The sequence below is a fragment of the Haemaphysalis longicornis genome, unplaced genomic scaffold, assembly GCF_048455015.1.
Source record: "Haemaphysalis longicornis isolate Haplotype H1 unplaced genomic scaffold, Haemaphysalis longicornis Haplotype H1 scaffold_26, whole genome shotgun sequence".
Taxonomy (NCBI): domain Eukaryota; kingdom Metazoa; phylum Arthropoda; class Arachnida; order Ixodida; family Ixodidae; genus Haemaphysalis; species Haemaphysalis longicornis.
Window position 1 is genome coordinate 3,919,696 of NW_027526319.1, and position 26,892 is coordinate 3,946,587.

General features: G+C 47.2%; 1 protein-coding gene across 1 annotated transcript; it reads right to left on the reverse strand.

Moving 5' to 3' along the window:
• Nucleotides 1-5,970: 5,970 nt before the first annotated feature.
• On the reverse strand, nucleotides 5,971-25,316 carry LOC144172812 (amine sulfotransferase-like). Its single transcript, XM_077701438.1, has 3 exons — nucleotides 21,935-25,316; nucleotides 10,521-11,150; nucleotides 5,971-7,331 (listed from the first exon to the last, which is right to left on the reverse strand). The coding sequence occupies exons 2-3, from the start codon at nucleotides 11,138-11,140 to the stop codon at nucleotides 7,004-7,006; spliced, it is 948 nt and encodes a 315-aa protein (XP_077557564.1). The 5' UTR covers nucleotides 11,141-11,150; nucleotides 21,935-25,316; the 3' UTR covers nucleotides 5,971-7,003.
• Nucleotides 25,317-26,892: the final 1,576 nt, after the last annotated feature.

Sequence of the window (26,892 nt, forward strand, 5' to 3'; positions counted from 1 at the left end):
GTAGAACATCACGAGTCACTCTGTATAGCGGTGTGTCCCCGCTGTCCGATGACATGTAGATGCATGTATATGTTAAATATTCAGAGATCCATTCATACATGCGACCCCCAAGGTCTGAGGACCTCATGGCCGAGCATATAGGTTCATGGTACACGCAGTCAAACGCTGATTTGATATCAAGGAATACAGCAATTGTAATATTGCGCTGTGCTTAGGCTTGTTTGATGCTACTAGCAACGGATGTCGCTATCAACGCTACTACGTCCCTTGTGTAAGCTAAACATCTAAATTTAGCGGGTATGCATTTCGAGTGGTCACGTCCTAGCTCAGGCGATGGAGCACCATATTTTCCATAAGCTTGCCGACGCAGCTCAGGAGGTCAATAGGACGGTAATACCCGATGGAAGTCGGTATTTTTCCTGGCTTTAGCTAAGCCCCAATACGTCCGTATTTCTATTTTTGCTCTTGCTATTTTTGCTAAAAGAATTTTTTAACACGCATCCGGTGAGGGCACATATCAACAAACATAAAGAAAGTTATCCAAGAACGCACATTCTTTTGCGTGCGTCGGCCACACGTGGCAAAAATTTTTTTTAGCCCACGTGTGGGATTACGCCGAATGTATATATGCATGCCGTCTTTTCAACAATAACCAGTTGCGAGTTAGCGCCCGTCCCGTCCTTTTCACCGTCCGTGTCTTTCACTGCGCTGTCTTATTTATTTTGCTATGTGAAGGCTGACATGGCAAGTTTAACCTCAAATACGATTATACAGGAACAATGCAAAATCGCTTCCTGTTGGCACTGACACCCTCTTCCCACTTAGCCACATAACGCCTTCTTTCCTTTGCACAAGTAAAAAATTACGACATCTTCCCGTGGGGAACAATGAGGAGGATGCGAAGCACCATAGGGGTTCCGTGTATTTTCCATTGTGTTGCCGTTATGTTGTTTCATTTATCGGAGCACGAATGGGAACGAACTGTGAACCCCCATGTAGAGACAGAGAAATGTAGAGAACTGTAGAGATAGCGAAGAGACCGACACCAGCGTTACTTGATCGAACACCTCCTAGTTCTCGTCTTTCTTTATTGCGTGCTCACGCTCCAACCCCACTGCCCGCCCTATTCGTCCTCTTCTCTGGTTGAGCTGCAATGCGCGTGGCGCTTCCCGCCACAGCTTTCTCACGGGAAATTCAACATCCTCCTCCAAAGGTTTCAGTTCGTCGTTTCCGTTGACGTTCAGCTTCGCGTGCCTTCGTTGTATCAGTAGCTTCTTGACGTAGTTTGAGTGAGTCAAGGACATAAGGCGCGTTCGTAGCTCTTGCTCCTGTCTCAGTTTTGTAACGCAGTGGGAAGAGCGCCACGTACCTCCCGTTGCGGCCAGAGGGTCGTGGGATCGAAACCGGGTGCCGCTATTTCTTTTTTTATATTGTAGGGGGAGAGGTGCGGACGGACGGACGACGGAGCCGAGAGCAAGAGATGCTTCGCATCTACAAAAGCCCCATTCGTCACCCCAAACATCCCCCCTATCCCGATTGGCCACTCGGCCCTTGCCCTGTCGGCTTTATGCAATTCGATCTTCCACTTCGAAAGATTGCCGACCACTGATAAAAATGAAACAGATTGAGGCGCTGGTTGCCGCACCTTTATCTGATGAGCATGTGCGGATTCGTTTCCGCGCGGAATATTAGAGAGTTTTAGCTGACCGTTTTCGACGTTCCGCTCCGGTATGGGCGGCCCGATCAGCGCAACCGAAGCCAATGAAGTTCGTGGCCAAGCGCGCCACGCATACGCAATGGCGCTTCCGCTTGCTATCGGTCCGCTTCCGCTTGCGAGCGGAGCGGACCGTGAAAAACGGTCAGCTAAAACTCGCTATTGAGAGAGTTGGAATTTATGTCGAAGCTGCAGTCTGCACGGCAAGGCAACTGCAGTGACGGCTTAGCTGTGGTTGCGGCAGCTCGCATAATACATGTTTGCAGCGTGACAAAACACAGGCAACGCTAAATGAAGCCAGGTTTCTTCTCTTGTCGCGAGTACGAAGAACGGGTTAGCGCCCGCGGAGAATGGCGGAACTCCGGAGACGTCGGCGCTGCGATGAATAGCAAACTTTGAAACGTATGGCGAACAAAAAGAAGATTTTTTCGCAAAGCCAAATCATCTGGCAAACCCGAACATTTATCCAAGCTTAGAGAAATCGTTTCCGTATACAAGAAAGAAATCAAACAAGCAAAATATAATTTCTTTAGCAGCACGTTACCTTCAGTGTTAGCAAATAACCCAAAGAAATGTTGGAGCATTGTTAATGAACAGGAACGATCTGACATATCCCTTTTCGATCCCCATTTCAATCCAATTCTTAGCCTGACTGTGCTAACGTTTTAAACCAAACCTTTGACACTACGTTTTCGGATATCTCGGGCTCACCATATCCTGATTATAACTATTTCTTAGACTTTCCAATGGATGCGGTAATGATTGACTACACAGGTATTGTCGCCATCATTGAACGCCTAAAACTGCCGTCATCTTGTGGCCCTGATAATATTAACACAAAAATTCTCAAGAACACTGCAATATATAGTTCTATCATATTATCCAAAATCTTCCAACAATCTCTCTTGCACGGGATTTTACCAGAAGACTTGAAAGTTGGTAAAGTGGTTCCACTTCATAAGTCCGAAGACAAGCACTTACCATCTAATTATCGCCCAATATCATTAACTAGTGTTTGCTGTAAAATCATGGAATATGTCATATATTCTCAACTAGTCAATTTTCTTGAGTCGTCATCTTTCTTTTCCCCCTCGCAACACGGGTTTAGAAAATTATATTCCAGCGAAACACAACTACTAATGCTAACTGATGATGCTCATTCTGTTCTGGATCGTGGTTCTGAAGTAGATTGTGTGTACTTGGGATTTTTGTAAGGCATTTGATAAAGTTCCGCACAACTTGCTTCTTCTAAAATTGAGTAGACTTAACATTGACCCGAATGTGCTTACGTGGATTAAATCTTTCTTAACCGATCGCTCACAATTTGTGCATGTCAATGGCTATAACTCTTCTTCAATTCCAGTAACTTCCGGAGTACCCCAAGGATCAGTCCTTGGCCCCTTACTCTTTTTGATTTATATTAATGATTTGCCGAGCAACTTAACCTCCACTGCAAAACTTTTTGCTGATGATTGTGCTGTTTACCGAGAGATTAAAAACGCTAATGACAACGTGTTACTTGAAACAGATTTGGACGCGATTTTGGACTGGTGCTCCAAATGGAAAATGACACTAAACACTAAAAATGCAAACTAATGCACTTCTCACGTCGTAAAATTACTGACCACGCTTCCTACACCCTTAATGACACGCTATTAGAAACAGTAACATAGTATAAATACTTGGGTGTCTTACTCACTTCCGATCTTTCTTGGAACAGTCACGTCAGCAGCGTCATCGCCAATGCTAACCGCATGCTGGGGTATACTAAAAGAAATTTTTACATGACGTCACCTTCTGTTAAAACTCTTCTGTATAAGTCGTTAATTCGCAGTAAGCTTGAATATGCCGTTTTGATATGGGACCCCCGAACTAAAGCACTAACAAATGCTGTTGAGGCTGTTCATAATCGCGCAGCTCGATTTATTCTCTCTAACTACCATCGTACAGCTAGTGTTACACTTATGAAGCAGTCTTTATCGTTGACACCCCTGGAACTACGCAGAAAAATTTCGCGCTTAGGCTTGTTCTTTAAAATATATCACATGAATTCATATCTAAGAAATGCATTGTTCACCCCGGCAACCTACGTTTCATCGCGCATGGATCATCGCTACAAAGTTGGCACGCCTTTTTGTCGTAGTGCTTCTTACTTATCATCTTTCATTCCAAAGACGTCATCAGAGTGGAACCACCTTCCAGCAGCGGTCGTTGAAACTAACAATTTAGAAGAGTTCAAAAATCGGCTGCGAGCGCACTTTGGAGTACAGGCTGCTGATTAGTTGCCTGCTTTGCACTGTTGTCATTGTGTACATCTTTTTAGTTTTTTGTACTGTTGAAGTGCCTGATTGTTGCATTGCTTGTAATCAAAAGTGGTTCCCTTTTTTTTCTGTCCTTGTATGGTATTGGATAATACCGCTATCTTTTTTGCGTTTAATTTATGTCTGTAAAGCAACTTGTTGAACATTGTTCTCTGCTAAAAATGTACGCTGTACCACTCCCCTCTCCAATGCCCTTTGGCCATGAGGGCAAATGGAATAAATAAATAAAATAAATAAATAAACGCCTTTGAAGGGGTCCTAAAATAGGTTTTGCTGGTACAGAGGTGTGGACATTTTTGGATAAATCAATGTCCCAGTAATCACCTCCTTCAATAATATTCTAAAAGCGATGAGCATTAGTGGGGTTATTTCAATCAAAACATCGCGTTTTAGTTTCCGCCACGATTCTCCCACGTTCGTCCACCTCTTCGCAACTAGCGAGCGTGAGTGCCCATGATGCCTCGCTTCTCGGTAACGTCTGCAAGAACATCCGGTTGCGGGCGTCGTCTGCTACTGCGATACTCTTCCCCGTAGCCTCTCTCTGGGACTGGGCCATCTGTCTTTTTTTTTTCGGCCGTTTTTGAGGGTCGACGCCCCTTCATCTTCGTGGGCAAACACGCCAAAGCGCCAAGAATACACTTATACATGCATGCTTCACCCATCCCCACATTTTCCGTTAGTGAAGATGATCAGGGATATTTTTCCCATTTTGCTTATTAATCCTCAACTCTGCTCACGGCTCTAAAAGCTGATGTAAGGAATGAGGCGGGACTTTTATGCTTCCATACCACGCCGAAAGATCACACGAAAATTGAACGACCTTGTAACCGCGCATTCGCGGCGACTTCAGGTCTTGGTACATACGGGAGTCTTGGTACATATGTGAACGTATGACTGAGGAATCGCCTCAAAAATTGTTAAGTGAGCGCGTACATGCGTTCCTAAGTGACGCTGGTTGATATGTTGAATATGGCCGCTCGTTAGAGCTTGGTCGTGTTGTGGTAACGCCATGCACGTGCGTACACAAGCAGTAGTAGTATCCCATTCCGTTATTCCGATCGGCTCTAAACATTTATAATCCTAAATAAAATGCAGCCGATGGGTTCAGGGTACGCACATGGGATTTTTTAGAGTGAGTCGTGGATTCCATTTCTCCCTCCTCCTTACTTTTGGGGAAACTTTTACGAGGCACTGTGTTTATCAACTACTAAAAAAATTACACCGTAACATATATTACGACCGGTCTCAGAAGAGTTGTGTGAGCGTTGGGTGCGTGCGCGCATGCCTGTGTGTTCGGCTGTGCTTTTTTCCCTCATGGCTTGGAGTCCCTTTTATCTCTGTAAATGGTGTTCATTCCTTTTTGACGTGCTCACGGCTGCCAGTTGCGATACGTGGAGGATTTGATCTCCGGCCGCGGCCCTATGTTGCCCCTCGCTCTCCCCCTTCTTTGGAAGCCTACCTTGTGTTTTGTTGAAGTGGTTGGGGGGAAACTATATGTTTACGCTATATTAAGAAACACGAGTTTTGCAAAATACACACATCAGTTTTTCTTCCTCTGGAAGTAGAATTGTATTTTCATATTTACAAAGCACGAGTTTAAAACTGAACAAATCGTGCGGATAACTTAAACGTTGCCTTCACGTTTGATATGGTATTTCCACACTTCAAACAAAAAGTTGTGTTTTGGAACCGCGAATACGATTCCCAAACCATGCCACTTAAAAGGCAGAAAAAAAAAGAAAAAGCACCACCCTGCCGGGATTTGGTCCCGCGTCTTTAATGGGCGCGAGGCTTGAGTGCACCGCGCCACAAAATGACGGAACGTCATCGGGCATAACTTGTATGCGACGTTAAGACGTACGCTTTGTGTCACGTAAATGTTTTTTTCCACTACTACAATGTCCCGGTACGTTCGAGCCACGATGGCGCGAATGTTTCAGCCAACTTTTGGTGTTCTCGATTTCTCTTCTTTTAGGCGGCGCTTCCTGTGGTGTGGATATATTTATGACCATACTGACTTTCCATCTCGAACCATTAGTGTGTTTTGGACGTTCACGTATACCCTCTAACTCCCAGCTCAACCATTCCAACAGACATGTGAGAAATTACTCGTGCGTGTATGTTTTGTTACTCACCTTTCAGGTACAGTGTCCTCCGTTCGCGCAGCTACGAAGATGGTACAGGGCTACGGCTGCAACCGGTTTAATGTATCTGAACCTTTTTTATTCATGAAGTCTCTTCTAAATACCGCAATACGGCTTCAAGGATTTTTTTCCTATTCGAAAAACACCAAGAAGCAAATTGAGCCAAAAAGTACGCAAAATTGCCATTCACAGGAGTCTGCGTCTATTGACGCCTCAAGTTCCGGGCAGTCACACACCCTTAAAAGTTAAATGATATCTACTTTGAGGATAACAGTGAATAATGTAACAGGTTTCTAGCGTAGTATCAATATGTCTGTAAACGCTGTTGTTATTCCTAGTAATAACTTTTACATGAGGTGACAAAAGCAAGAAACTGAGCACCCAATATTTTATGAACTTTGCCAATATGGAACACTGGCTCCAGTGTAAGGGTTGAGTCGTAGATCTCCTTAATTTTATTTCTTTGTTTAGGTAACCCTGACGGTAGTCAGAAAAGGCTACTACACAAGGAAAGCAAGCCCGCGACAAGTAAACAACAAACAGGTACTTACAGAGCATAAATCTCACATAATAAAGGAAAATAGACAGTAACAACTACTTACTCAATAGATACAATGTGAGTACTTACATAGGCAATATCATTCTTAAGTCCTTCGGTTTTACATAAACCCCCTGTTAATATAAAACCACACGCTTAGTACCCGCTATACACTATTCTACGCTATTCCACAGGAAAGCAGTGAATGGTAGAAGAAACTGCTTACGTAATTATTTCAGCGCTACAAGAAAAACGTCTTTTAATCTTCCTATCTATCACTGCGTGCTTAAGCACAGGTGTCAAGTGCGCCTTTCAACTGGTCACACCACAATTCTTTTACAAATGCTTTTCCGACGCTTGCTTCAATTTTGGAGGCCATCTTCTTGAGTTGTAGTTTGGTGAACACTTCACTCCAGCATCCCACCTCAGGACGACAGATGAGGCTCAGTGTTCCCTGCTCTAAATCAGCTCCTTCTTTCTCAGACTCCGACAAATTTGGACTGTTGAACATCATGGCAACCATTGCTCGCTTGTCAACTTCCAGAAGCTTGCGTAGGTGGTCGGTGTCGCACAGCCGGACAAGACCATTGAGAAGCCCGTTGTCTTGGCGGATCCTGAATGCAAAAGATGCAAGCATCAAACCTCAGGTACAAGAGGACTGTGATTTGGGCGAGTTGGTGAATGTTCATGATTGAGAATCCAGCGCGCAAAAACATGACCAAGTAAACCTAGTAAACCAAGTAGACCTTTGCATGACCAAGTAAACCAAAGACTACACATGTGGAAACCGATTAATGATTGCGTTTTTTTGTTTGTGGTTATCGGGTGCAATAATTTACCGCCACGTGGGAGACTGATCTGTATATATGACCAATGTTTTCTTCAAAATAAATCAGTTGTGAGTGCAGCGCTGTCCTGTCTAACTCTCGTTCTTTTTTGTGCCGTGTTTTTGCGCGCTGGATTGTCAATCATAAACCTCAGGTAGTCCTCCTAAACTCTAGGCCTCAAACATTGGTTTTTTGGACGGGCATGATCCACACCAGGCACTCATTTGGCACCCCTTAGCGCTGTGAGCAATACACCAGAGTTCTCAAACTCCCTTGTGATCTCGTTCGACTCCGATCGATCTCGTTCGACTCATTCGACTCCCCGCCGCCTTCTTACTACCGCTCACACGTCACCCTACCTTGTCGCCTCTGCTTAGCATTTGTCTTCACGATGGATTAAAACACCGATGTCGACATGGCTAAAAGCCCCGTTTTTGATGTGTGTGTCGCTTAACGAAAAAGCGAAAGCCCGGTGTATCAATGTTCCCCGATTGTATGATTGACAAACCCGGTTCCGTGAACACTCCCCCCGTAGAGCTATCTACAGGTCCGCTTCGAACAGTGTTTTCACAATCCTGAGTAACTTCCAAGCATACTTCGCTGTCCGGCCTCAACAAATGAGGGATTGAGTCATGGGTTTTCACGTGAAGGCCCTAGGTTCAGCTTCCAGAGGCGGATTTTATTTAAGTCTGACGACTTCTTAGCTGCAGCATGTTCTCTTAGAAAAATTCTACGCATTGTTGCCAAAATAAGAATAATTTGCTACATTTTCAGTCAGCTTACATTTGTTGTTCGACTATTTTAGTAGGACGCCACAACGAGGCGACGTTGTCATGCGTCTAGGTCGCCATTGTCATCTACGCCCCCGAACCAACAATGCCGAGGCGGCACCTCCCAGTTACCCTCCGCAACAGTGGGCAAGCGGCCCTTCACAGCACAAACTGTTTCCTGTTTCCACAGGCTTTTCCTGTCTCAACACAAAAGGATACAGAGGTCTTTACAAGGGCACAGGCTTGTTTGAACAACTGTAGGGGCATGCTATAATACATAGTACTTCGTTCTCCAGATTGCTCGGTTTACCTGCTTTGTTCATTTTTTTTCTCTCTTCCGAAACGGTACTGTGATCGACAAAAAGCATCTGTGGCTAACCTTCGTATCTTTCCTGTGTCGACTCGTATTTTCTTCCTGCCCTGTCGCTCTGTTCCGCCTACTTGCGGAATTGCTTTTTTTCCTTCCTGCCCCTCCTGGCATGCCGAGAATAAACAGTTATTGACGCGTTGAGCTCGAGGAGGTTAAAACCTCCTTGGTTGAGTGGGCCTGGTTCGAGAAGTCGGCTAGGGGGAAAGGGCCTTCGTGTTAGTGAAAACGAGGTACTTACTACCTGTGGGCGGAGTGGTTCGAAAAGGACGCACGTGCAACCTTGTCTTCATAGTTCAGACTGAGCACCGGGCACTGTTTTATTTGGCCGATGTTACTGTTTTCCTAGTTTTGATTCGATTCTTGCGCTCTTAAAGGTAGCGCCCTGAGGAACATTCGTCTCATTTTTTTTATCTAGCCGCCTCTCCCCGCCGCGACTGTCGGCGCGCATGCGCGAAAATGCTCACCTCTGCAGCGGTGCTGCAAGGTGAGGCAAAAGGGCGTTTCTCATGAAGTGGGGGATTTCTCGTGTGTGCTTTCTCGAACTTTATGGTGCAGAAAAAAGAACCCCAAGAACGCCAGTACGAAGCGCTACAAGATGTGTGTTTGCGTTCTGGGTAATCAAATAGCTCTCGGCGTATGTTAGCCAAATAACCGACCTACTTCATAGGATCATTGCCCGAGGGTACCACATTATTGGTAAGCTTAAGGTTTCTTAATTTTATGAGAGCCCTGCTTGCCTCCCCGCCTAGAATATTTCTCCAGGTTGGCAAGGAAGATTTGTGCGAAGATCTGCACTGAATGCGCACAAAAATATATTAAATGCACTCCGTGTATAAAAATTACCACCAGGCCTTCTGAGCTCCTTAGAATAACAAAGTTTCTTGTCTCTCTCTCTTCTTCTCTCTCACTTACCTAATACTTTTAGTATAGCATCGGACTAAGGTAAATCGAACTGCTTTCAAGTTTCTGAAAGCCACCACCACGTGCCATTCTTCAATACAGCAAAGGATCGCTCCGCGTTCGTGCAGTGCCACGCACAACACAAACCCTGTTCTAGAAATTGTGAATTGTGCACGGGTAATCGCTCTCATTTATTTCGCCCATGTGCGTGGCTATGCGGGCTGTTGCGTTGAGGTGAATACTAAAACATGAGAGAAAAGTATTCACAACCATCTGTCGCAGTGCTCCCACATTGGCTAGCCTTGTCGGTGAGCTATACTTTTATGTACCGCATTTTCGCGCGTATAACCTGCACTAAAAATGCAAACGTTTCAGGGGTAAAGCCCAGGTGCGAATTATATGCGAGGTATTTCCTTTGGTGCACCCTCAACGCAAAACGCGTTGGGCCGTGATGACCCCACAGCGGTAATAGCGAATTAGCCGCTGTTATCGTATTGACAGTGCTTGTTTTGCACACACCGCTCAAAAATATACCAACCTGAAAAAATGAATGCGGAAGTCATCTAGATACGTAGTCAGCTGGGTAAGTTGTTTTGCATAAACAACTGTGTAATGTTGCTTGAGTAGAACCTTTGGTTCATCCTTTCATGTATAAAGTATGCGGGTAATAGGCGGCGATATATATATACATATATTTTTTTACTCGTCGACAGAAAGTGGGGGTGCGGGTTTTATGCAAAGACGGGTTATATTCGCGAAAATACGTTACTTGATTTTTCTACTCGCTTTTGAGCGATCCATTGTGAGAAAATAAGATTTGCGCGATACAATATACTGAAAAATACAGATCTAGCATTTCTGCTATGGTATCATCTCTATTTTAAATGTCAGTTATATCTAACCACTAAAACGGCTACAAATACCATAAAACTTCACCTTTTGCTGTAGACGGGATCGATGAAGTCCGCCAGACGTAGCAGGGAAGTTGCAGTATCAAGCTTGAGATCCTCGTACGTCGTAAAAAACACGTTGGTGTCATTCCTTCTCGCATACCCAGTGTGTACGTGCTCAAAATAGCACCCATTGGTAAGGGAGCCATCCAAAAACATGTCAAGGAATTTGTCGAACGTCTCCCGCATCGGACGGAGCGGCATCTTCTGATTCATGACGAACTGTGAATAGCACGCGTCCCACGGATTCCGTGCCACGTAGACGTACTTCGCATGTGGACTAACAGCTATACGGCCCAGTCTTATGTGAGATCGAAAGACCCGAGGTGACGACGTCACTTTCTGCGCCTTATCACCCACATCTTCGAGAAATGGGGCCCTCTGTGAAAACTCGCGAAAGTTGTCCGCACTCCGTCCCTGGTTCACGATGAGCTGTATCATTTGTTGCATCAGCTGCATTCCACACTTGGGGTACGCGATTTGGATGATGTCTCCATCATGGGCTTGGAAGCGAAAAGCCTCGCGAACTCTGGCCGGATCCCGGAAGAAGATGAATCGCTCTCCATCGATGATTTGGAACATGGAGTGCTTCTGCTGAGCCGCCATGACGTTGAAACTGTAAATAGTGTAGAGACGCTTCATTACTTATATTTGGTAACAATTTGACTGGCGTGCAAAATGCAGGCGTCTTGTTACTTCCGTTGGCATTTTTAATGATATCAGAAACGGTTCTTATTCACCTAAGTTAAAACATTCATAACCGAAATAAAACATTTGAATCACCAACTACTGTTCCTTGTCGATGATATTTAAACTTAAACACGCGCAAGCAAATAACTCTCCCAGTTTTCAATAGACGCTATTGCTCGTGACGTCGAAACACGATGTTTAAATTTTATGAATGCCTTCCTTGGTATTGAAGACGAAGCATAGGTCGGATGTTTGTAATCAAAGGCTTCGTGCGTCTCGCTGAACCAATCGTGCTTTAAACACCTTCATTGCGCATGATACTATGAATAAATCAATAAAAGATGAAATCTGGGAAGCAGTAACTAGAGTCGAATAAGGTTCGGTGTTGGGAAACTTGGCGATCTTGGGCAAGCGCTTTATCCGTACGCATCCTTACTTTCCCTCGTCTTTTGTTGCGGCGTACATCCCCTTAACTAAGTAAATAGAGAACAAAAAGGGTGGCACCAATGAACTAGTACGCTCTAATATTGTGAGCAATTAAAAAAAAAGCATTTGTAAAAAACAGTTTTTTTAACCAAGATAACTCACGTCGTCGGACTACCGTCCTCGTTAACGAAGTAATAAACAAAGGTCGCCTTCTGCGAAGTGTGAGCCCGAGAAACTCACTGGACTGACGCGAAAAGAGTCCGTGAACGCAACACGAGTCGTGCCTTTAATCTCACCGTGAATTAGAAATTTGCGAATTGGCTTCGCGTTCATGGTCGTAGACTCCATGGGCACTCGAGCGGCTCACGCCGCCTAGAACAGTGACACGATTGCAATAACCCGCTTCCTAGCTGGCAGCTCGCTTAGCGAGGTCTGCAGATGTAAACAAACGCGCTGTAGAAAGAAGCCAGTGTTTATATCATGAAAGCTGCTTTTATGCCCAAAAGATCCCAATTGCTCAAGCAGAATACGCAATCCAAGAACAAACCCATACGATCAAGCTTCGCAACCGCCTCTTTTGAAGGGACTGATGTAAAAACGCGAAGTCCTCGCAGCTTCTCTTTGAAAACGCGATTTTATTAAAGAGAGAGAGAGAGAGAGAGAAATGACTTTATTGAACATTTGTCCGGCGGAAGGAGACGGGTCAGGCTACGCAGGGCTTCGCCATCCCCCCTGTCTATATCGTTAGGCAGACCTCGAAGCACTGGGGCCTGGACCACAGCCTGGGCTACTAGAAGGGTCCCCGTCTCTCTTCCCTCCGCCACCCCGAGGCGAGGCAGAAAGAAGAAGGTGTGGGTCCCCCTTTCGCCGCTGCTGCGCCAGAGCAGCCTTGAGCCGCTGGACTGCCTGCAGTTGCCGCTCGCATTCTGGCGAGCTCATGAGTCCGTAAATGTCCGGGGGGAGGTCCTTCCAGCCCCCGCTTCCTACGTGTCCACCACAACCCCACAGGAGGTGGGCGAGGTCCGCGGTTGTAAGCGCACACACACTGCACACACTGTCTTCGTAAACGTCCGGGCACACGTGTCGCGCAAGCGCTGGCGTGAGCACAGTCTTAGTCTGCATCTGCCGTAGGAGCACCGCTTCTCTTCTCGTCAGTCCCGGGTGGGGTGGCGGGAAGGCGCGTCTCCCGTCTCTGTATCATTGGAGCACTTCACCGTAGACGGTCAAGGGCGCCATCTCTGCGTCTGCGTTGTGCTGTTGTTGGCGGTCCGCTGGTGCGGGGTACGGCGGGCGGGGTGGCGCAGTGCGGCACGTTGATAGTTCTCGCGCTGCGGCGTCCGCCTCTTCGTTGCGGTTGCTGTGTCCGTCCGGTAGGTCCACTCCCGCGTGTGCGAGGAACCATCGGATTCTTGTAGTCCTTGTTCGACTCTTCCCTTCGGCGTTCGAGAGGATGCGTGCCGTAGTCCTGCACACTGCATTCCTGGCGAAGCTTGCGATCGCCGACCTGGAGTCGCTCAGAATCGTGGTCGTTGTCGGGCAGCTCATGGCCAAGGCTATGGCCGCCTCTTCCGCCTGTCAAGCCGTTCTGGCCCTCACGCTGCCGGCATTCAGCAATTATCCAGTGGTGGCTTTCAGCACCACCGCCACGTACGCGTCGGAGCGTCCGCGGTACTTGGCCGCGTCCACGTACACGGCTCCCTCGTCTGCGTTATACGCCTTGGCGAGCGCTTGTGCTCGCGCCATTCGCCGTTCCGCGTTTCTGTCCGGGTGGATGTTGCTCGGTAGCGGCGGTACTTTGATACTTCGGGCGATTTCGTCTATTAGTGGGACGATCTCGTCCTCCCGTAGCGATCCCAAGGGAGGGTTGATTCCCAGTCTTTGCAGAATTTTTCTGCCAGTCTTTGTGGAGCTCAGGTGCTCGAGCTGTGCCACCCTTTGCGCTTCGCTCACCTCTTCTAGGGTATTGTGCACCCCAAGTGCTAGGAGCGCTTCGTTATTCGTGCCATTCAGGAGGCCGAGGGCCGACCTGTAGGACTTGCGGATCGCCGCATTTATCCTATCCTTTTCTTGCTTTTTCCAGCGATGAAACGCGCCGACGTAGGCGACGTGACTCATCACGAAAGCCTGTAACAATCGGAGGAGGCTGGCCTCTCGCATCCCCTGCTTGCGCGTGGAGATCTTCTTGATGAGGCGCGTGGCTACTCCCATTTTCGTGGTCATCCGGTCGATCGTATTTGAGTTGCTCCGGTTCGCTTCGACGTGCATGCCTAGCACCCTTATGCTCTGTACTTTCGGGATGACGGTGCCGTCTCCCGTTCTCAGCACAATGTTCTTTTCGGCCTCTTCTGCGGCCCTCTTGCGATACCGACCCGGCGGGGGCAAGATTAGCAACTCGGATTTCTGCGGGGAGCATCTGAGTCCCGTGCCTCGTAGGCTGGCCTCGATGCAGTCCACCGCCTCCTGTAGCGTTGTTTCAATATTGCCGTCACTGCCCCCGGGTACCCACAGGGTAATGTCGTCCGCGTATATTGTGTATTTCACGTGAGGAAGCTCGTCTAGCCTTCCGGCGACCCCGATCATCACCAGGTTGAATATAAAGGTGAAATGACCGAGCCCTGCGGGGTACCCATGCTGCCGAGCTCTCTCTCTCTTCCAGTTGCGTCTCTCCAATCTGAAGCCGGATGGTGCGCTGCGTCAGAAAGTCTCTGATGTAATTGTACGATCGCTCTCCCAGTCCGAGTCGCGAGACCTGGGGTAGGATCGCGTAGTCCTTCACCTTTTCGAAGGCGCTTTGCAGGTCCAGACCGAGGATGGCGCGATTGTCCGCTGTGGACAACGCGCTGTCTGCGCTGTCTGTCCGCCCGATGTCTGCGCGGGACAAATATCGTGCAGCAGACGATCATTCCTGTCCATCTTTATTTGAGGTGAGGGAGAAAAAAAATCACGCCATATCCACGGAATGAATGATAAGTGGGGCGAAGATCGAGAGGGGGAGATCATCGGTAACCGTAACTCTCCCATGAAAGTTCGCCCATTACATCATTAAGAAAGACGTAAGACTGTGTGCGTACATTGTACAAATCAACTTTTATTTTGTTCTTTTATTTTGTTCTTGTTCGTTTGTTGTTGTTGTAGGGTTCGTGAGGCTGCAAGCAAGCGCTCGTATCGGCAGGCAAAACCCGATGCAGTGAGAGCTCGCGAGGCGGCTGCAAAACGCATCAAGCGAGCTCAGCCCGAAGCTGCCGATGCGCTGTTTAAGCGCTCCTTTCTAGACGAGATGTTTCGGCCTCTCTTTCGCGCACGGCGGGATCCTGTCGGCGAGCGCTCGCTGCCGCCGCCCTGCGCGCCCTCCGCTCCGCAGCCTTGTCAACAACCACCTCCTCTATCTGGTGACTCGTTGCGAAAGTGCGTCAACAGCGATTGCCTTTTATAGTGTCAGTCACGTGCGAGTGACGTCATCATGACGTCACTCACACCAGCGCCACGTGCGAGTGAGTCATCGAACTAGGCGGTCACGTAGCGCCACCTGCGAGTGAGTCATCGAACTAGGCGGTCACGTACCACGAGACACAAGGGATGGACAGACCCACGCCTTTAGGAGCTTCACCCCTAAAATAGCCGCGCTACGCGGGAAACACAATCACGCGCCAATAGCGTATGCAGCGAAAGTTGAAAACGGAGGTTGGCTGCAGCCGTCGCTACCACATCAAAGTAGGAAGGCCTTGCGGCTTCCCTCGCCGCCATCGTCTGGCCCTTTCCACCTTCTCTCCCGACGCCGCTTTCAAAGGCGTTGATCTCCGAGGAACAGGCATTTATTTGTTCGAAGCAGACGATCACGCTGCCGCCGCTCGTCATCGTTCGCCACTTCTACGGCTTCTTCACTCGTTTTGCACTGTACGGAGTGTAATGAAATGGGCCTGATCACACGAAACGAAGGGAACGCTCTTGGTGCGGATGAGGAAAAGACATTATATTTACAGACTTAACAGCACAGAGGGTTTAAGCAACGATGGAAGGAATTCACGAAACGTTACTGAGACACTCAGCTAATGGAAACAGCCCCAGCGGCCGCTCCAGCGCCCGCAACTACAAAGTCCCAAACCGTCCTCGCGTAAACGTCCCGACGTCAGGAAACGCTCACAGTCGGTAGTCTGGGACGCGGGTGCCGACGTCGCCCTCGTAGCGGTGTTCGCGTCGTCGAGGTTGGCACCACAGGTTCTGAAGCCAGAAGACTCTCAGCCGGGTCCGCTGACGGGCTTGCTCCCGCCTCGCGCCCGGTCACGAGCCGTTCGGAACGCCGCAGCCCGGTCGACGGTGGCCCGTGCTGGCGACGTTTTCGCGGGCTTTGGCGGCGACGCCCGGAACCGTAGCGGAGACTGGCGACGGCCTTGCCTCACTGTGGCACGTAGACCGGACGTCTTGCCATGAGGTCGCACAGAGGCGGGCCCCCGTTCAGTCCGCCTTGTTCCCTGGCTCGGTCTCGCTCCCTGTGCCCGCGCTCGTTTTCCTCTTATTCCTCTAACGCAGCAGCAGCCGCTTGGTCTTGAGCTTCGTCTTTCTCTCGTAGAATACGGCGTCAGTCCCCTTCACGGGTATGTTCCATCACAAGGAGGTCGATCTGTATGATGAAATGACCGACCACGTGAGCATATTCACAGTCTTGTCGTAATCTTATTTAGAGTGTTATTGGCTGTCCTATAGGTTTCCGGAAAGCACCTTAGAGCCTAGGTAACATAAGGTCTAGAATAAGATTACCAATAAGATTAGACTGCGAATAAGACTGTCCTATTGGTCTTCGAGCAAGCGGGCCCTGGTACCTTATTGCAGCTGCATGATATATGAGCTGGAGTTTATTTACTACATTTTCTAGATACAGTAGACGCTTCAGCTCCAACACACAAAAATGTGCGTGCTTGAGCACTGAAATTAAATAGGGGAGAAATGCACATGTTTAAGTTTGGAAAGGCTGGATCTTCTGGCATGTGTCGTTAGTGAGTTGTGCTCACCACTTCTATCGTGTCTATTAACTCTCGCGAAATTCATGCAATCACAGAGCTTCTTTAGAAATACTTAAGTTCGCAAATCAATGCGTTAGATTAGTGACATTAATTTTATCTCGCCCTTACTTCAACTTCGCCATTTTCTGTGCCAAACATCAAGCACCTATATTCGTCTTTGTGCAGAAAGGCAAACAATTTATTCGTAAATGGCTTGTTTTAATAAGTGAGCGTTTTTAACATGCAATATCACTGACGCCTAAATGGGGCCAAAGCTGCAAGTAGCCCATGAGAAGAAAGAGACTGTGACGGAGCGTGAAATCGATCTCGTAGTGATTGTCATGCAAGTGACCCCGACTGTCAGCAAGAAGCAAATGGCGGCATCAGGTGTGGAAGCCGTGAGTGCCGCGCTGAGCCGAAGGCCGCAGCAGGTGCTCCCTGGGACGACTAATGTTTTGTAGTGGAAGCTACACTAGTCTACCTCGGGCAGTCTTGGCGGGGTGACCAGTTTTGCCCTTGAGAGCCAGAGGTCAAACCACACCCCCTTTCGCAAGCGCCAGGCATGGAACAACGGCACGATGGTGGGGAGAGATACGCGGCAGGGGAAAGATTGGCGAGGAGGGAGAGGAGACGTGCGGAGAACCCAGACGCGGAACGTAGCGGATGAGTGCGAGGAGGCTGCCGTCGCAGCGATAAGCCCGCGCTTTGAAGGGAGGCCACGACGCCACGTGTGGCGCATAACCGTGTGCTATAGTGGAAGGCAAACATCCCGCTGTGGTCCTTCGTATAGCGGCCAGGCAAACAATGCTGTGAGCCGAAAAAAGAGGGAAAAAACGCTACCGTTGCGTACGGCTTCGCTAGGTTCTAGTCTTTCGCATTTCTGTCAGTTTCCTCCATTTTTTGCACGTGAACTGACATCTCTTGGTGGGTCGCAATTCTTGGCACCTCGCAAGCTGCACAGCTTCTTCCTCTATTTCCGTGTTCATTGGCTGGGTGAGATGCAACCTTTCTCATTAAAGCGACGAAGTCGAAAGAGGATTGTGTGCCCCGGTCCCGCTTTGCGCAGTTTGCCTTAAAGGGGCCCTAAAGAAAAAATACAATATTGGTTCATTGAAAATGTTGGTTTGTAGCAATAACAATGACATCAATTTTACCAATTGTACAATGAACCTTCAAGCAAATGTCCCAGATAATAAAGTAAACGTATAATGCAGTGGCTGCTTCCCTCCCCGTCGCTTCATGACGTCAAGGAATCTTCTTTGCCTGGATGGCGGCCGCTTGCCTACGCCACCGCCAATTATCACGACTCGGCAATTGTAGTGGGGCCCTAGGGCAACTTCGCTACGGTCAATTTAATGCTAACGCGGAGTTAACGCACCGATAAAAGTGTTTTTAGTGCTGACTTTAACTTTACTCCTGGCAATATTATGTCAATATATCCCTAAATTCAAAATTTCTGCTATATTTCTTGAGTTTTAGGGGGTTAAAAAATGTCATTTGTGGATGAAATGATGCGGAGCGAGTTACCAAACGCTAATTCTTTCAAGTGGATCGAAGTTGTACTAAGACTTCATGGTCCTTTTAACGCGAAAGTATCGCAGAACGGGAGCGGTTCGGCAAGTTTAAATACCGTGCTTTCGGCTTCTCCTGGAACTGTTTCTTTTAGTCGGCTGGTGCAGCACTTCGCATTACCTTCTCGATGGAGACGCCGGGAAGGCTAAATTGAAATCATCATCCTTGAAAGCATCAGGTCATGCGAAAAAGGCACAACATACGGAGAGGCAGCAAACATGACGAACATAGTTGCAATGCTGACAGCTATTTTTATTGGTACGTAGGTGCTGAAGGTGCCGCATGCGGGAAATTGTGAATAAATAAGGCATCACCATAACAAACCCGCCGCGGTGGCTCAGTGGCTAAGGCGTTGCGCTACTGAGCACGAGGTCGCGGGTTCGATTCCCGGCCGCGGCGGCCGCTTTTCTGATGGAGGCGAAAAGCAAAAACGCCCGTGTGTACGAGATTTCGGCGCACGTTAAAGATCCCCAGGTGGTCAAAATTAATCCGGAGCCCTCCACTACGGCGCGCCTCATCGCCTGCGTTGCGTCGGCGCGTTAAACCCTACAATCAATCAATCAGCATCACCATAACAAGCCGCAGCCAAGCGTGTCGTTGATACCTGATCAAATACAGTGGCTGTCGTGGAAAGAACCTGAGAAAAGCGTTATAATTAGAGAAGGGGGCTGTATAGATGACTTTGGCGTTGCATCAAAATCTTCTTTCTGGTTGTCTTGTATACTGTAACGGTTGTAGTTTGCATTTCACTACTCTGCAGTTTTCTAGAGCCTTAAAGGTCTTCCTCGCCTGCGGCACCGCAAAACGCCCTTTCGCGGCAAGTATCCCCTCCCGCGCAAGGATAGGTTTTGGACCCATTTTTGCGGCAGGGCACTTTGCACCAAACTCAACGAGCCAATCCGCGCCCGGATCACGTGAGCGGCGAATTCAGTGCTCTCCTAGGGGAGCCAAGCCGGCGCGGGGAGCCGGCGAGTACGCAGACCCGTTCTTCCCTGCTCCCCCGTCGGAGAGGGCAAGGGTCGGTTTGCACCGCCGCCGCTGCCGCTTTTGCGCGCGCGCGCTCTCAGTTGTGTGGCCTTCAAAAAGCGGCAGCGTTTCTGAACGCGCGGCGGTGCGCGAGATTAGTGCCGCAAGTGAGAACGTACCTTTAGTTATTTAAACACCGTTCCCTGTTCACGGTTACCGTGAAAACTTTGGCAATGGCGTCGCACTAATTCGCAATGTGTCTGTATCCTTGGCCAGCGTTCAAAAGCGGCATTTTGACCAATTTCGGCTTTTACGTCGACTTCGACGAACCATTTTGAAGACGCCGACGCTCCTGCCCCGCCCCCGGCAGGATCAATTTTATTGTACAATGAAAAGACACATCCACTTTGAAATTCGCTTTAACGTCCCGAACCAAGGCGAATTTTTTTTCATTTAGTTGCGAAGTTTCTCGACAAGACATACGTTTATTTAAAACCTGCATGTCTCAATTTTAGGTGTAAATAACTTGTTTTTTCTCAGGCACGCTATTGCGCGTTAAACACGGGAACAATATTTTTAGATTAAATCCCGCGAATTTCTCGTGTCGTCATAGCCAGTGTCAGCAAATCAACGGGGTTCATGCTGCGAGGGTAACTGCCCTTTCCAACTTACTTTCTAGGAACGAAATCGCGCGTATTTCGGACGCTAAACTTCAGAGCATACACTCTCGCACGCACCACTCCCTATAAACTTTCCCTCCTCATCCTCGGCTACGCCTTGCGGACTTTTTTTCAACTGATCAGAAAATTTTTCAGTGTTTACAACTGTAGTGCACGTTTAAGTTCACTTATTTTGTGTTTATGAGATGAATAGAACAAGGCACTCAAGTGTTTGCCCTGCGTGCTCATCGAATGTAAGGAATTCTTTCCCAAATTTAGCGTGACGCCTTCCCTGGCAAGCATGTTTCCAGGGGAATACAAAATGGAGCCCATAAGAAGCTAACAGGACGGAGTGGCTCCATTTTCTCAGCCAAGCCCGCCCTTATTTGCACGTAACTGCGCACCTAAACTTGCTTCCTTTGTCGACTATCACGTTTTTGTGTTTTGTTCAACACGTGATGCCAAATGGCCCGGACATTGCGGTTTCCGATAAAAAACGGGTGAATGCGCTGGCAAACCTTTCTATATTTAACGGGAGGTGGTGACGAGGCTTTCTGGCCTAATTCGTTTCCAAAAAACCAAACTTTATCAACTGCCAATTTTGGAAAATTTCTTGCGATGTTTTACAAAATCACTTTCACAACGGCAGGGATATAAACGTCCATCTGAAATCTGTTGTCCTCCGTCGTCCACGTGAGAAGATTGTTGAAAATCCCCAGGCAAACATTACTATTCGTCCGTTTCCTAAAGAAAAAAGGTAAAACTTGCGACGCTTGATGGTAAACACAGAATACAAAACGACAACTGAGGCTTTCGTCTCTTGTTGGCGTGTACTTTCGCCTGACGAACTTCAAGGTCCGCATGCCACTCATGAGCACGGCCAGGATTACGATCACTAACACGCTCACCATTACACTCACGATCGGCTTCCCACTTAGCCGCCTGCTATTCGGCCGAACTAATCACCCGTGACGTACCCACACATCTACGAACGTGAATTCAGGTAACCATGCGGGCTCCTTAAGGGGGACTCGACTGTTAACATTCCTATGGGTCTTCCTGTTCCATGACCCACGGGATTGAAAACGATCGCGCACGAATAAAAAAGCTTTACAAATACATAGTAACGTGTACAATGACAAGTTTGCTTATTTTAGAAATATGTCACTTCTGTACAGAAATAAAGTACTTTCTCATGGTACACCGCCAGCGCCATCTCACGAAAACTAGATAAACTAAAATGCATTTCTTGTTTATGTTTTATTTCAATAAAGGTGAGCTGTATTTTTAAAATAAGCAAACTGGGCCGTTAATAATATTGTAATAGATTCGTAGAACGTTTCGTATTAGTACACGTTGATTTTTAAAAAGCACGTGGGCCATGATGCTGTAAGTGCCATAGGAATGGTTTCAGGTGAGTCCGCCTGAATGTGGGCTTTACTGTAACGCGTTAGGCCTACAGCTTTTAGGCTGAACGAATCACTCGTGGCCTACCCTCCGAGCTGCGAACTTGATTTCCGGTCAGAGTCGTCATCACAGCTCCTTAACTTGGGCTTTACAGTATGGCGTTATACATACGCACATCGAATGTTCAAGACAGTTATTTAAAGTTTCGCTTGAAAAAAGCGTGTGCATGTATTTATGATCGAAGTATGGTTCATCGAAGCTCAGTATTGCTTGGTACCAGAATAACAATTCAATAAGCAGTGATGGTTATTCTGCTATTTACTAGTGACTTCGGTTCGCTTTCCAAAACAACTGGAAAAAGAACCGCTGGTATGAAGAGACACTGAGCCGGAACACTCGTTTTCCACTGCAGTGTCGAGTGTAATAAACTGGTATACATTTTTGGGTTGTTGTTTCATCAGGAACGGCAGCGGTAAGTAAAGAAATTGTGGCGAGCTCGTATATGCAGTTTTTCTACAATTAGTTACAGTTGCGTCGATTTTTTTTCTTCGTGGCTACTTAGTAAAGCGAATAACAGTGCGCGAGACTAAAATTTCAGAACAAAGTTTGCCCAGAGCGTTTTTCACTGAAACTGGAGGGGGATAATGCTGTAAAAGAAAGATGAGCTCGCTTTGTACACTTACTTGTGCCTTGTCTTCGTCCGCAGTTTTAGATCTGAAGTTGATGCCTGCGCCGGGGTTCTAGTGATTCCCAACGGGAAATAGAGGCTGCAGCCCCCGGAGCAACTCACAACCCAAAAAGCGAATATGGCTGCTTGAAAGCAGCTATGACTTCCTGCAGGGAACCGTCCGACTGCACTATAAACCGCCTCTGCGAAAGCACAGCTGGCAGCCAAAGCTAAAACCAGGTTCGTGCTGTGCAAAGGAAAGTACAAATAAAGAGAAGGTACAAATATTCTTTACAAAAATAAAACATATCGTATGCTGGCGCCACCGCGATTTAGAATGTCTGTGGCCTATTGTGGGCTTAAAAACTCAGTACTTACGCATGTGTACGGTGTGTTCAATTGGATTGAATGGCGTCCGCTACAGAAACTGCGCTGAAAATTGTTTAGATGTTCGGGAATGAAGCACACAATTACATGAATTAAAACCAAACCCTTCTAATGTTTCGGCATGACCAACACAGAGGACGCTTCAAATCGCTACTTCGAATGCTTGTTTTAAGTAATCCTGATGGTTGCTACCCCTTTTCATGTTGTTGATACTTCTGGGTTTCCGTTATCTTTATATACTCAACCAACTTTAGCATTTGGTGCCCAAAACTTTGGTTCCTGAAAACGTCTCATCAAACTTAGCCGAACGAAGCCCAAAAACTATTTTTTTTAAATTGAGGAAACATTTTTATGACTTATAAACACCACTTCGACATCACAAATATGAAGTCAGAAAAAAATATGGTTGATTAGGACGGGCACAACGACCCTCTGGGCACTCGGAAACCCTGGGTACTGGCTGCCCATATATCAGTTGAACAGGAAACTATCTTGATCAGTATGATTTATAGTCAAAATGAAGACAGTAACTTAAAGTTTGTATTGCTATCATTTGTAATGATAACGAAATTGCACAATTTCAGTTGTCACTGTCCCGTTTAGAACTCAGGGTCGATGCAAGTTGACACGCATAAACGAGCCTTTTTTTTAGCTCACGGAAGTACGTGCTGCCCACTCTTCTTTATTTTTCGACTGTCCGGGAACCTTTGTATGTCAATAGATGGTGCTACGTGTCGAAAAAACACAAATTGCGAGATAGAAAAAACTATTGTTAGAGCTGTTAATCCCGAGCATCACTAGTCATCAAAGTTCTGCAAAGCTACATATTTGTGGCTTCCTTGGGGTAGCACATTCTGGAATTAAACTACAGGGTGTCTAAATACACAAACTCGGCCACACAAGTGCATTGTTGTCATTCCGTCATCGGTTTTGCCTTCCAATTCGCGCTGTAGTTTAGACCTCACCCGGATAACTTCTTCAGCTGCTACTGCACCATGAGGCTCCATGAGCTGCTATGGACCTCTAGTTCGTGCTATCATAACATCCGCCTCCACAGTGCGAGTTCTTTGAGAATGTCTTGTCGACGTGACTTTGATGTATTAGCAATAAATTCGTGGTCCCGGACAATCGACAATACTTACTCCTATGAAAATTTCAAAGGCCCCTTAGAATGGCCGTTGATAGTGCACTCGGTTCTCTTGTAGAAAGGAGGCTGATCAATTCCGCCGCACGCCGCGTTATGTTTTTAATGTCACATACTCGAAGGAAGGACTACAATAATTTGTGTGGCCATGCCTTTCAAGTTGCCTCACCTACAACCTATTTTATGGCGCAGCACGTTGGCGGCCCCTACTGTGGTTTGACATCAGCATCGGCGTCGTAGCCGAGCGAGTGAAGACGAGAAGAAAACAGCAGGAAAAAGTGTGGCGAAAGTGTGTAGGGGGGGAGGGCGGTATGCTGATCCCGCACAAGGTGCTACTCGGTGACGACGCATGGCGAAAGTGTGAGGGGGAGGCAGTGAGACATGCTTGGCGGTGGCGACGCGCAGTGAGATAACGCCATACAACACGTACCATCGTCCGCTCGACGATGATTTTCATTCACTTCCTGCGACGCAGTTTTGGTCCCTTCCGGAAACACAGTTCGCGCCGCCAACGCAGAGGCTTGCCGTCAGTACCATCGAGAGGAGTCACCAGTTCATGCTACCTCAGCGCAGTACAGCTCTCCCAAGTAAGCGCTGAACAACCAGTGAGGCAACCGGCAAATGTGCGTCGTGTCCTCCTCGTTGCGTGGCTCATCCGAACCACGGGGCGATTGCGCGGGACGTTCGAACACGATTTACAACGTGCTCGGAGGCGGTGGTGCGCAGCGAGATACCGGCAGAGTAGAGCGCACCGCCATGCGTTCTCTGATCACGCGATCACTTCTTTAGACGCAGCAGCTAATGCTCCCTGACCGAGAAGACTGCAGTTCGCGCTGCACACAAATTTTGAGGAATATTGTCCTATATTGTCCTATCTACGCCCTGCAGTGGGCGTAGATAGGCGGATGATGATAGTGATGAAGATGAATCGTCAGCCATTTTTTGTAACCCGGCAACCTCTTTTTTTAAAAAAAAAGGTGTCCTAATAATATCTAAGTTGATGGTGTTTTAGTTCCGCTTTCACTCGCGCAAGATCAATACTTGGCGCTATGAGCTAGAATAGACAGGAAGGGAAACGTTACTTCGTTTTTGAATAACTCATTAAATCGTAAGAAGGTTGTATAGATTTTATTTATGATAACACCCAGATTTGTTTTTCCCTGGTCTTTTTTACACCAAAAGCGTCCATGAAAGTAATTTCATCCCTCCATTAGCATTCGATTGCGCTGTTACCAAGTTTAAAGTTCGGGGAATGAAGCCCTAAGCTACACTTGGGATTCAGAGTGTGACGTGGTGAAGTGCTAGATATTTATTTCATCCACGCGGGAATCCTGAACGTGCTCCGTCAATAGACGCACAGGCCTTTCAGCTTTTCGCCTCCGTAAAAATCACTTCCGCAGCAGCCCAGATCGAGGCCGCATGCTTTGGCTCAGTACCGCAACGCATTATCCTCTGTCCCTCACCACAGCAGTTCCAGCTGGAAAGAGCTACCTCCCACGAAAACAATTACGGGAGAGATAGCCAAGAAAGACATTTTTAACTCTAAGGCACGCCAAAAACTGCAATCGCACAATCATGTTCCTCGGCTGTTGTGCTTCGCGCGGCAGCCAACCCAACCAACTCGACGATGTGACGTCACAGAGCATTCGCAAAAACGTGGTTGGGTCACCACGGCTTTATCTGCTTTCCTAAATATCAAGAGTACTTGTTTGAAGTCAACAATTAAATTGGTGTCGTCATTATCGAGACTACAGTTATCTTGAATGAACCAACTTGCGTGTTCTCTTCATGGGCGCTGTAACCCCAATGAAACTCACTGGGGTTTGCTAATCGATTATTTTACTTCGTATTTCGTCGATCAAAATGGTTAAAGAGAGTATTTGTTTAGTATTTTATTTTATTTATTTACTTATTTATTTATTTATTTATTTATTTGGTACATTGTTTATTTATTTATTTATTTATTTATTTATTTATTTATTTATTTATTTATTTAGGCAAGTCCATTAGGTGGCCCGTCATTTAGGAAAAGTGAACGCAGTTGTCGCCGTCGTCGGCGTAGCCGCAAACACGAATGCTACCAAAACGGCCGCGACTGTAACAAAAAAATGAATTTATAAAATTAGTTTTGTGTTCGTGTCAGATTTGTACCCGCGTCGCTATTGCACTAGTCAAGTGCGCTAACCACGTCGCCTAATCACAATGGAACAAGGAATGTGCCTGATGCTTGCCCCCTCGCAGGTGAATGCGACGACACCGCCGTAGAACAGGCGGACGCGGAGAAGAGCATTTTCTATGGGGAAACTGCCGAGTGAGCGACATTTCGTTCCCAAGTCAGTTAATTCCGGGAACTTCCGGTGCAATGTGAAACTTTCATTAAACGTGTTGGTACTCTCCTCCGCATCTAAACAGACCTAAAACGCACGAATAACCCTTTTATACTCAAGGAATGCGCAGAATTAAAAAAATTCGCGCATCTTCACGCCGAAGTGAATCGTGATGAGTTGGCGAAGAACTGGGCATCGTTCTTACCGTACAGCACGCGTGAGCGGGCTTACTGCTGCTAAAACGATTTCCAATCCAATCCAACACAATTCAATTTATTCTAATCCAATCTATTTCAATCCAATCCTATCCAAGCCAAATCCAATTCTCTCCAATCTAATCCAATGCTCCTCGCGCATGCGCAGCACGGCTCTCCAGGAGCTCTCTCTTTCTCGCTCTCTCTCTCCAACCTTTTGTGAACATTTTATTTTGTCCTCGTTAAGCTTTCGTGAACCTGTTGTTCACAGATGCTTCGATTTGCAGGTTGCTGTGCGTCTCTCTCTCCACCTACCCCTCACTCTCTAACCCTTTGTGAACTGGTTATTTTGTTCTTGTTAACCTTTTGTGAACCTCTGGTTCACAGATGTTTTGATTTACATGGTTCTGTGCGTCTCTCTCTCTCCCCCTCCCACTCTGTCTCTCTCTAACCCTTTGTGAACCTTTTATTTTGTTCTTGTTAACCTTTTGTCAACATTGGGTCACAGATGTTCCGATTTACACGGTGCTGTGCGTCTCTCTCTCTAACCTTTTGTGAACCTTTTATTTGGTTCTTATTAACATTTTGTGAACCTTTTGTTCACTGATGTTTCGATTTACACGGTGTTGTGCCGTGAGCACGGACGCCGGACGATGGACACGCCTCGGCCTTAAAGGTGCGTCGCCCCTAATAAGAGTACATATTGCAGTGGAAAAGTTATGGACCTTCTAGAAAAAATTTGGTACTCCTGGGTCTCGAACCTAGAGCGTTCAACCTCAATCTCACTATTTTACTCTTAGCCTACTAAGAACGAAATACCCAGCTCCTTAATCGGTCAGTCAAAAGAATAGATTGAGTGGTCTAAGCTAACTTGGCTGATGTTGTGTGTGTGCGATCAAGAAGTGCCGGGTTTGTACTGATG